General features: G+C 41.1%; 1 protein-coding gene across 6 annotated transcripts in view; it reads right to left on the bottom strand.

Moving 5' to 3' along the window:
- Window positions 1-12,050, bottom strand: part of rnf41l (ring finger protein 41, like) — a 64,728-nt gene that overhangs the window by 44,641 nt on the left and 8,037 nt on the right. For 4 of the 6 annotated variants that reach the window (XM_078540768.1, XM_078540769.1, XM_078540762.1 and 1 more), the window contains exon 2: window positions 5,601-5,722. In XM_078540768.1, the coding sequence (XP_078396894.1) occupies window positions 5,601-5,634 (34 nt within the window). In that variant the 5' untranslated portion in view covers window positions 5,635-5,722. Of the gene's footprint in view, window positions 1-5,107; window positions 5,221-5,600; window positions 5,723-12,050 lie in introns of those variants that run through there. The other 2 variants (XM_078540764.1, XM_078540767.1) reach the window with 1 other exon arrangement.

Genomic DNA, 12,050 nt, shown 5'->3' with positions numbered 1-12,050 from the left:
CCCCTTTTTTTGTACCTCCTCTGCTCTGATACCTCCTATTCCAATCTTCTCCCTATCTATCCATTTCCTTCCTTCTCCACCAGCATCCTTGCTCCCCTTTACCTCTCTGCCCATCTCGCCCTATTTTCCCTCCTTCACCTTCTCTTTCTTCTCCCTTTCTGCACATTGGTTTCAAAATCTCCACCCTCTAACCCTTTAAAATAGAAATTTGCTTCAACGTGTATGCAAGCTTAATTAATTATGAGCAACTTTTATGATCTTTAACTAAGGTGCTTTTGCACATCTTATGAAGGACCTTTCAGTGTAGTCACTGTAATAATAAAGGCAGGTTCAACCTTCAATTTGCACATAGCAAGGTCCCACAAACAGCAATGAAGTAACAGCTAGATAGGCAGCTTTGACGATGTTGATGGAAGTACATACAAGATCCTGAGAGGGCTTGACACAGTAGATGCTGAGAGCATGTTTCCCCTTGTGGGACAGGCCAGAACTAGGGCACACAATTTAAAAATAAGGGGTCTCCTATTTAACACAGAGATGAGGAGAATCTTTTTCTCTCAGAGGGTCGTGATTCTGTGGAACTCCCTTCCCCAGAGAATGGTAGAGGCAGGGTCATTGAATATTTTTACATCAGAGGTAGATAAATTATTGACTAACAAGGGAATCAAAGGGTATTGGGGGGTACGCAGAATAGTAGTGTTGAGGCCACAATCAGCAATAATCTTATTGAATGGCAGAGAGAGCTCAAGGGGCTGAATCCTGCTACTCCTGCTCCTAATTCATATGTAAGAATTCCCATGCACTTCTTTGAATAGTGCTATGGAAGCCTCAGTTCAGTCTCCCATCTGAAAGATCGCCACTCTGATAGTACAGCACTCTCTCAGTACTGCATTGAACTGTTAGCTGGTAATATGTGCTCCAGTGTCTCGAGCAGAGTTTTAATCCACAATCTTCTGACTGAGATGCCGATGTATTGGAACTCGGCTAAGGTTGAAGAAGTTAATTTATTTGTTGACCTCCAATGAGCGAGGAAATTTTAAAAATATATTTTACAGGAATCAATTAAACACACACAATTCACTGTCTCTGGGGATATCACTTAACATTATCTATCCAAATCCTTTCACTTGCAATAAGCATTTCTCCATTCTTTCCACAACTCATCCCTGCCCCCTTACCAATGACTCATACATTTTCCATGCTGCTGATTGTATCAGTATATACAAATCTTGCTCTTAGTACATAATCCAGTACAAATGTAAAACTATCTTAAAATTGAGAAAGCCAGTCGTTGACCTGAAATTCACAAGCAATTGTCACAGTATTTTAATGGCAAAGGCAGCGGCGATTCAGCCCATCATGTCTGCACTGTCTCTCCAAATGGGCATTCTGATCTAGCGCCATTGCCCTGCCTTTCTCCGTACCCTTGCACATTGTTTCTATTCAAATAATCATCTAATGCCCTCTTGAATGCCTCGATTGAACCTGCCTCCACCACACTTCCAGGCAGTGCATTCCAGACCAAACCACTCGCTGTGTGAAAAAGTTTTTTTCCCACATTACATTTGCTTCTTTTGCAAAATCTGTGCCCTCTCATTCTTGATCCTTTTACAAGCAGGAACAGCTTCTCCTTATATACTCTGTCCAGCCCTCTCATGATTTTGAACATCACTATCAAATCTGCCATCTTCTCTCCAAGGAGAACAGTCCCAACCTCTCCAATCCAACTTCATAACTGAAGTTTCTCACCCTGGAACCATTCTTGTAAACTTCTTCTGCACTCTCTCCAATGTGTTCACATCCTTCATATAATGTGGCGCCCAGGACTGTACACAATACTCCAGCTGAGGTCTAACAAGTGTCTTATATAAATTCAGCGTAACCTCCTTGCTTTTGTACTCTATGCCCCTGTTGATAAAGCCCAGGATGCTGTATGTTTTTTAACTGCTCTTTCCACCTGTCCTGCCACTTTCAATGATTTATGCACATATACACCCAGGTCTTTCTGCTCCTGCACCTCCTTCAAAATTTAACCCCTAATTTTATATTGTCTGTCCATGTTCACCCTACCAAAGGAAGCCTTGGATTGATTTCAACAGTTTGAATAGAGTTTGGCTTTGACTACTTTGAGTAGTGGGCTTAAATGCACAAACCAGATTTGCAGCTAAACATCACAATTCCACTCTAGACTACATGCAAGCAATGACGGGAGAACAGCTGGAACTGACTTTTAAAAATCCATTTTCTAACATGAAAAATGCAGGTAGGTGAATGTAAATTCCAGTAAATGTTTTAGGCTAACTTTCAAATTAAAACTGCTTTTGTGAAATGTTAACTATATTATAGGTTATATTTCAGCCAATATAATGATTTAAAATATAAGGTATTATTTTAATAGGTTCCTATGAATTGGTAATGATAGTACCTTTGTTAGCGAGTGATTATTTATGGTATGATACCTATTAGATATGGTTGTATCTATATATTAGCGAGTGACTATATAACATACGAAATAACAAAAGTAGTCCATTCGGCCCCTCGAGTCTGCTCTGCCATTCAAAATGTTCATGGCTGATCTGTTTGTGTTGAGTTCCACATTCGCATGTACCCCCAATAGCCTTTGATTCCCTTGCCAAACAAGAATCTATCTCTGCCTTAAAAAATATTCAATGACCCCGCCTCCACCGCCTTCTGAGGCAGAGCGTTTCAAAGTCACACAACCCTCAGAAATAATTTCTCCTCATCTCTGTCGTAAAAGTGTGACTCCTAATTTTAAAACAGTGCCCCCTAGTTCTGGACCCACCCACAATAGGAAACATCATTTCCATGTCCACCTTGACACAGCCAGTCAGGATCTTATATACTTCAATCAAGTCACGCTTCACTCTTCTAAACTCCAGTGGAAACAAGCCCACCCTGTCCAACCTATTCTCATAAGACAACCCGCTCTTTCCAGGTGCCAATCTAGTAAACCTCCCCTGAACCACCTCCAACGCATTTACATCCTTCTTTAAATAAGGAGACCAAAACTGCAAACAGTATTTGAGATGTGGTCTCACCAATGTCCTGTGTAACTGAAGCATAACATCCTTACTTTTATGTTCAATTCATCTCAGAATCAAGGATAGCATTCCATTAGCCTTCCTGATTACATGCTGTACCTACATACTAACTTTTTGTGAGTCATGCACGAGAACACCTAGATCCCTCTGCACCTTGGAATTCTGCAGTTATTCTCCAATAAGTAATACTCTGCTTTTTTATTCTTCCTGCCAAAGCAAACAACTTCACATTTTCCCACATTATACTCTATCTGCCAGATTTTTTGCCCACTCACTCAACTTATGTATATCCATCTACAAACTGCTTATGTCTTCTTCACAACATACTTTCCTACCTATCTTTGCCTCATCTGCAAATTCAGCTACCATGCCTTCATTCCCCTCATCTAAGTCACTAATGCAAATTGTAAAAATGTGAGGCCCCAGCACAGACCCCTGCGGGACTCCACTTGTCATATCCTGCCAATGAGACAAAGACCCATTTATGCATACTCTGTTTTCTGCCAACCAGCCAATCTTCTATCCATGCTAATATGTTACCCCCTACATCATGAGCTTTTATTTTCTGCAATAACCTTTGATGTGGCACATTCTAAAATGCTTTCTGGAAATCCAAGCACAGTATGTTTACAGTCTTCCCTCTGTCCACTGCACAGGTTACTCCTTCAAAGAGCTCTAATAAATTGGTTAAACATGATTTCTCTTTCATAAAACCATGCTGACTCTTGAGTTTTTCTAAGTGCCCAGCTATAACCTCTTTAATGACCGATCCTAACACCTTACCCACAACAGATGTCAAGTTAACTGGCCTATAGTTTCCTGTTTTCTGCCTCCCTCTGTTCTCGAATAAAGGGGTTATATTTGCTACTTTCCAGTCTGATGGAACCTTTCAGAATCTAGGGAATTTTGGAAAATTAATACCAACGCATCTACTACCTCATTAGCCACCTCTTTTAAGACTCTAGGATGAAGTCTATCTGGACCCAGAGACTTGTCAGCCTGCAGCTCAACCAGCTTGCTCAGTACTGCTTCCCTAGTGATTGTAATTTCACCAGGTTCCTTTCTTTCTTGCACCTCCCAATTTACAACTATTACTGGAATATTTTTTCTATCCTCTATAGTGAAGACAGAAGCAAAATGTTTGTTCATTTCATCCACCATTTCCTTATTATCTACTAATAACTCCCCATTAAAATTTAACCAGTTGCTGCGGTGGGATTTGAACCCATGTCCCCAGAGCATTAGACTGGGTTTCGGCATCACTAGTCCAGTGACATTACGACTACACGATTTACACACCATTAATTCTGGCCTCTTGCGTACCCCAATTTGAATCAGTGGCCACAACTTCAGTTACATGGCCCCCAAGCTCTGAGTACCTAGCCTACCTCACTTTCTTCCTTCGTGTCACTTCTTAAAATGTTTTTTGACCAAGCTTTTGGTTATCTGTTCTAATATCTCCTTACGTGACTCTGTGTCATATTCCATTTTATAGTGAAGCACCTGGAGACGTTTTATTACATTAAAAGGAGCTATATAAATTCAAGTTGGCATTGTTAAAACCTATGGTATCTGTAACTTTTTCCGAGCTAACAAAAGGTCACAGACATGAAACGTTAACTGTTTTTCTCTCCCTCCACAGATGCTGCCTGACCTGCTGACTCTTTCCAACATTTTTTGTTTTCATTTCGGATTTCCAGAGGCCGCGGCAGTTCACCTTTTGTACCGGGCCATGAGATAGTCACGAATAAACCCAATAAGGAATTCATGAGAAATTTTACTCAGAATGGTCATAATGTGGTACTTGGAAGCACACGGAGTGGGGCCGAGGCGAATGACAAAATGAATTTGGGGGAAGCAAAACAAATCCATACAGCAGAAAAGAATGGACGGATTATGTTGGTAAAGCTTCCCTGGAGCATAAACACCAACTTAAACCTGCTGGGCCCAATGGCCTGTTGCTATGTTATAAATTCTTTGTCATCCAATAATTTTAATCGATATCTGTGCATTGTATAACAAGTTTAAGCATATAGAATCAGTACCTCTCCCGTTCCGCTTGCGCTTCTCAATTTGCGTCGCTCAGCAACCACTGCCGTAAAATGCCGGAAACCAATTGCCTGCTGCACGTTACGCCTTTCGTTGCCAATGGTAACTCGCGGCCTGGGCCACTCAGCAATTGGTTCATTAACTGTAAGTTCGGTGATCGACCGGTAGCTGCTTTTAAACCCAGTGATTTCACTGCTCCAAGATGCGGAACAGGGAAGGTCATCGCTCCCACTCATGATTTTTACTGCGGTTCATCGCTGGGACTTTTTAAAATTAACTCCTCATTTCACGGCGAGAAGTTGAAAATGTTGCACTCGCCACGAGAGATTTGGTGAAAGCCAAAAACCGTATTCCTATAATTTAGATTCTGTTACACTGACGGTAATGAAGGCAATTATCACATCTGCCCATTATTTTGTAACAAATTGGGATATTTTAAATATTATACTCGACTTGACAGACATATACAGGGCAGCAATATTAAAGTACCTGCTAATCCAATGAATCCTGCATCAACCACCATTTTCTCCTATCACACTGAGCAGGGATTGCATTTAAGAATCTCAGTTAACTTCCTATTCCGTAGGATTTTCAGTTAGCCAGAGTAATAGCTAAACGGAACAACAAAAGACACCTTACATTTATGTAACATCTTTAAAATAAATATGGAAAATTAATGCAAGGACAGAAAGGGAAAGATGGAGTATCCAAAGGCTTGCATGGTTAAGATTTTTTAAAGGAAACAGATGAAGGACTTCAGGGGTGAAATTCCAAAGAACCCGCTACCACTACTGGAGGGACAATAGAAGAAGGTTGCATAGCTGAATCAGAAGGAATAAATGTTTATCGTTGGAAGATATGTACAAATGGAGGAGGGTACAGAAGTATGGTGAGACAGGGGCCTAAACAAATTATAATATGAGCACAAGAATTTGAAATTTAACACATTAGGGTATGGGAAGCCAAATGTGTGTTCGTAGGATGGAGGTAATGGTTGATTGAGACACGGTGCATAGAACTTGTGTACAGCTGTTGTTTATGGAGAAGTGAGGCCAACAAGGAAAGTATTGTAGTAATGTTTGATGTTATTGAAGGTACGTATAGGCGATTCAGTGATATGGGCAATTGGAGAGAATTTGGAGTCTGAAATTATGCTGAGAGTGAAACAGGACACCCAGATTGTGAACAGTCTGGTTGAAGTGATAGAAGAATTCATAGAAACAAAGGTAGATTAAAAGCATGAAATGAATAATATGCTGAGATTCATGTAGCACCAAATTACTTGAAAAGTTTTAACATCATATGGATGGAGATGAGGATGTTTTAAGAGGGAAAAGAAAAAAGGAGTGGGATTCAACTTTGTGTTGTAAAATGACAAAAAATATCAGGAGTAGCTGGTAAATGCATTTATACAAAGACTTGTAGATAGAAATCACCTATTGTGCATAATCATGTAATGACTTTGTTTCACTAAATCTTTGAAAAATGAATTTGAGAAGATGGTAAATAAATTGTTCATTTATCTAAAAATGCAAATTCCCTTCACACCTTACATGCTAAGCCAGCATCCATATTTACTCATTAGTATGTCAAGCACATTTCTACACCTAGCATCTTTTGATGATTTCAAGCTTGCAGTCTACTTAACTCCAAATGTAATTAAATCACACAGACAGAACCACCTATAATTATAGCCATAAACCCACTTTACAAAAACCAGAAAAATATTATGAAAATTATTATACTTTCATCACAAAACCATTCCTTTTAGTATAGACTCCCAGCACTGTGCATACATATTTCTGGCATCTCTAGCAATCACTTCTCTTCTAATGCTTGCACTATCGCCTCAGGGATCCATCTTTAGCCTCCCTCTTCAGCATCTGCATGCTACTCATTTACAACACCATCCTCAGGCATGGGAATAGCTTCCTCAAATAGACTGTCTATCTAATCATGGCCAGAGGATTACCTTAAATGGCTTCTTGTCCCATTCCTGCTCCCAAGAACCTATCCTTGGTCGCCTCCTATATCTCATCTACATGCTGCCCCTCAGCAGCATTATTCGAAAACGCAGTGTCAGTTCCCTCAAGCACGCTGACTCCACCCAGCTCTACCTCAACACTACGTCACTTGTCCCCTCATCTGTTTCCAAATTGTCAGATTGCTTGTACGATATCCAATAATCGATCACCAGAAATTTCCTCCAACTAAATATTGTTCAGAATTAAGCCATTGTCTTTGGTCTCTAGTCATTGATGCCATCTGGCAACAGTCCACCTTTTGTATATAAACCAATGCTAACAGGTTTTAAGTTAAACATCTTATAGAAGATAATAAATGCCCCATTCTAAAAAGCGCACTACTGATAAACTATAACAAAAAAAATCCCGAAACTTTAAAGGAAACCTGACAAATTAAAGTGGCATTCCCAGGGGTGATGATGCACTCTAGTGCCTCTGTAAATATACATTGTAAATATTACCTTTTTTGGCAAGTGCACTGTATTAGAAAAAACTGATCTGTATTGCACTTAAAGTAATGTCAAATTTGAACTGTTATGTAATATACTTGGTGAAGAGGTGTTGGACTACTTGATGAGCCTAAGGACAGTTAGTGCCGCTTTCAATTTCTGTAACCGGAGGAGCCTGTGTTTAACATTTATGCTGAGTGTAAGAGGTTGCAACCCCTCTTTCATTATGAGTGGGCGGCTCCTCAACCTCTAGCTGCACTTCAGTCCCACACCTGATCTTTGGCTGATTCGGAGGGGAGCAGCCAGATTGGAGGACCTCCTCATGGAACTGATCTTGGTCCTGGCTGAGCTGGCCATCAACAGGTCTGGGCAGCAGGCCATTGTTCTGCCTGACTGCCTGGCTCTCTTCCGCGGCTATGTCCACGGTGAGATGTCCTTGGCAAGGGAGTACGCAATGTCTGCCAGTGCGTTAGAGCCCTTCTATATTACTGGTGATGATTTCACCAATGTACATCGTACATTAATGTGTACATGTCAAACATTCTCTGGTACATAAAGCCTGAGAGGTTTTACATGGTTTCCAGCATCTTGGTAAATGAAATACTGGCCTTTATTACAAGGAGGATGGAGTATAAAAGTAGGCAAGTCTTGCTACAACTGTATAGGGCATTGGATAGATCATACCTAGAGTATTGTGTACATTGTTGGTCTAAGTACTTAAGGAGGGATATACTTGCATTGGAAGTAGTTCAGAGAATGTTCTCAAGGCTGACTCCTGGGATGAAGGGGTTCACTTAGGAACATAGGAGCATGAGTAGGTCATTCGGCCCCTCGAGCCTGCTCAGGCATTTTACCAGATCATGGCTGATCTTCTACCTCAACGCCATCTTCCCATACTATCCCTGTATCCCTTTATGTCATCTGTATCTAGAAATCTATTGAGCTCTGCTTTCAACATACAAGCATACGAATTAGGAGTAACCACTCGGCCCCTTGAGCCTGCACCGCCATTCGGTAAAATCATGGCTGATCTAACTGCAACCTTAACTCCACATTCTCAACCTCAACTCCACAACCCCACATACTCCGATAACCTTTCACCCTTTTGCTTATCAAGAATCTATCTACCTCTGCCTTAAAAATATTCAAAGACTATGCTTCAACCGCCTTTTGAGGAAGAGAATTCCAAAGATTCACCACCCTCAGACAAAAAAATTCTCCTAATCTCTGTTTTAAATGGGCAACCCCTTATTTTTAAACAGTGACCCCTTGTTCTAAATTCTTCCACAAGAGGTAACATCCTTTCCACATCTACCCTGTCAAGACCCCTCAGGATCTTATATGTTTCAATCAAGTCGCCCCTTACTCTTCTGAACTCCAATGGATACAAGCCTAGCCTGTGCAACCTTTCCTCATAAGACAACCCTCCCATTTCAGGTATTAGTCTAGTAAACCTTCTCTGAACTGCTTCCAATGCACTTACATCCTTCCTTAAATAAGGAGACCAATCCCATACATAGTACTCCAGATGTGGTCTTATCAATGCCCTGCATAACTGAAGGATGACCTTTCTACTTTTGGATTAAACTCCCATTGCAATAAACAATAACATTTTATTAGCTAACCAAATTACTTGCTGTACCTGCATACTAACCTTTTGTAATTCATGAACTAGGACACCCAGATCCCTCTGCACCTCAGAGCTCTGCAATATCTCACTATTTAGATAATATGCTTCTTTTTTATTCTTCCTAACAAGATGAACACATTCTACTCCATTTGTCAGATCTTTGCCCACTTCATAAGTTACTTTCCTATCTATCTTTGTGCCATAAGACGATAAGACATAGGAGCTGAAGTAGGCCATTCAGCCCATCAAGTCTGCTCCGCCATTCAATGAGATCATGGCTGATCTGATAATCCTCAATTCCACTTTCCTGCCTTTTCCCCATAGCTCTTTATTCCCTTACTGATTAAATATCTGTCTATCTCAGCCTTGAATATACTTAACAACCCAACCTCTACAGCCCTCTGTGGTAAAGAATTCCACAGATTCACTGCACTCTGAGAGAAGAAATTCCTCCTCATCTCTGTCTTAAATGGGCGACCACATATTCTGAGATTATGCCCTTTGGTCTTAGACTCTCCCACAAGGGGAAACAACCTCTCAGCATCTACCCTGTCAAGCCCCCTAAGAATCTTATATGTTTCAATAAGGTCACTTCTCATTCTTCCAAACTCCAATGAGTACATGCCCAACCTACTCAATCCCTCCTCATAAGAAAATCCCTCCATCCCCCGGATCAACCTAGTGAACCTTCTCTGGACTGCCTTCAATGCCAGTATATCTTTCCTTAGGTAAGGGGACCAAAACTGTTCACAGTATTCTAGGTGTGGTCTAACTACTGTCTTGTATAGTTTTAGCAAGACTTCCCTATTTGTATACTTCATTCCCTTTGAAATAAAGGCCAACATTCCATTTGCCTTCCCTATTACCTGCTGAACTTGTATGCTAGCTTTTTGTGATTCATGAACGAGGACCCCCAAATCCCTCTGTGCTGTAGCGTTCTGCAGTGTTTCTCCATTTAAATAATATTCAGCTCCTCTATTCTTCCTGCCAAAGTGCATAACCTCACATTTTCCCACATTATATTCCATCTGCCAAGTTTTTTCCCCACTCACTTAACCTGTCTATATCCCTCTGTAGTCCACTTGCCTTCCCACCTATTTTTGTGTCATCTGCAAACTTGGTGATAGTACATTCACTTCCCTCATCCAAGTCATTAATATATATTGGAAATAATTGTGGCCCTAGCACTGATCCCTGTGGCACTCCACTAGTTACAGGTTGCCATCCTGAAAATGCCCCCCTTACCCCAACTCTCTGTCTTCTATTAGTTAGCCAATCCTCTATCCATGCTAATATACTACCCCCAACACCATGGGCTCTTATCTTATTAAGTAACCTTATGTGCATCAGCAAATTTAGCAACCATACCTTTGGACCTTCATTCAAGTCATTTATATAAATTGTAAAATGTTGAGACCCCAGCACTAGTCCCTGTGGCACAGCACTCGTTACATCTTGCCAACCAGAAAATGACCCATTTTTGCCTACTCTGTTTCCTGTTAGCTAGTTAATCTTCTATCCATGCCAATATGTTATCCCTACACCATGCACTTTCATTTTCCGCAATAACGTTTGATGTGGCACTTTAATCAAATGCCTTCTGGAAATCTAAGTACAGTACATCCACTGGTTCCCCTTTATCCATAGCACATGTTACTTCTTCAAAGAACTCCAATAAATTGGTTAAACATGAATTCCCGCTCACAAACAATGTTGACTTTAAAATTAAAGTAAAACACTATGGATGCTAGAAATCTGAAATACAATCAAAATGCTGGAAAAACTCAGCAGATCTGGCAGCATCTGTGGAGAGAGTCATACGGACTCGTAATGTTACCTCTGTTTCTCTCTCCACGGATGCTGCCAGACCTGCTGAATTTTTCCAGCATGTTCTGTTTTTATATACTATGTTGACTCTGTCTGATTAACTTGAATTTATTTATGTACTCTGCTATAATGTCTTTAATAATAGCGTCTAACATTTTCCCTCTGACATATGTTAAGTTAACTGGCCTGTCGTTTCATGCTTTCAGTCTCTCTGGTTGTGGTGTTCCCATCTATCTGCTGCCCTTGTCCTTCTAGATGATAGTGGTCGTGAGTTTGGAAGGTGCGGTCTATAGAGCCTTGGTGAGTGTTTGCAATGCATCTTGTAGGTGCTATAAACTGCTGGTATTTGTGTCGGTGGTGGAGGAGTGAATGTTTGTGGATATGGCGCCAATCAAGTGGGCTGCATTGTCCTGGATGGCGTCGAGCTTCTTGAGTGTTGAGAGAACTGCACTCATCTAGGCAAGTGGGGAGTATTCCATCACACTCCTGACTTGTGCCTTGTAGATGGTGGACAGGCTTTGGGGAGTCAGGAGGTGAGTTGTTTGTCACAGGATTCCTCGCCTCTGACCTGCTCTTGTGGCCACAGTATTTATATGGCTAGTCCAGTTCAGTTTCTGGTCAATGGTAACCCCCAGGATGTTGATAGTGGGGGATTCAGTGATGGTAATGCCATTGAATGTCATGGGGCAATGGTTAGATTCTCTCTTGTTGGAGATGGTCATTGCCTGTCACTTGTGTGGTGCGAATGTTACTTTCCACTTGTCAGCCCAAGCCTGGATATTGTCCAGATCTTGCTGCATTTGGATATGGACTGCTTTAGTATCTGAGGAGTTGCAAATAGTGCTGAACATTGTGCAATTATCAGCAAACATCCCACTTCTGACCTTATGATGGAAGGAAGGTCATTGATGAAGCAGCTGAAGATGGTTGGGATCAGGACACTACCCTGAGGAACTCCTGCAGTGATGTCCTGGAGCTGAGATGACTGACCTCCAACAACCACAACCAT

The sequence above is a fragment of the Cetorhinus maximus genome, chromosome 4, assembly GCF_964194155.1.
Source record: "Cetorhinus maximus chromosome 4, sCetMax3.hap1.1, whole genome shotgun sequence".
Lineage (NCBI taxonomy): Eukaryota > Metazoa > Chordata > Chondrichthyes > Lamniformes > Cetorhinidae > Cetorhinus > Cetorhinus maximus.
This window is presented reverse-complemented; position numbering and strand designations above follow the sequence as displayed.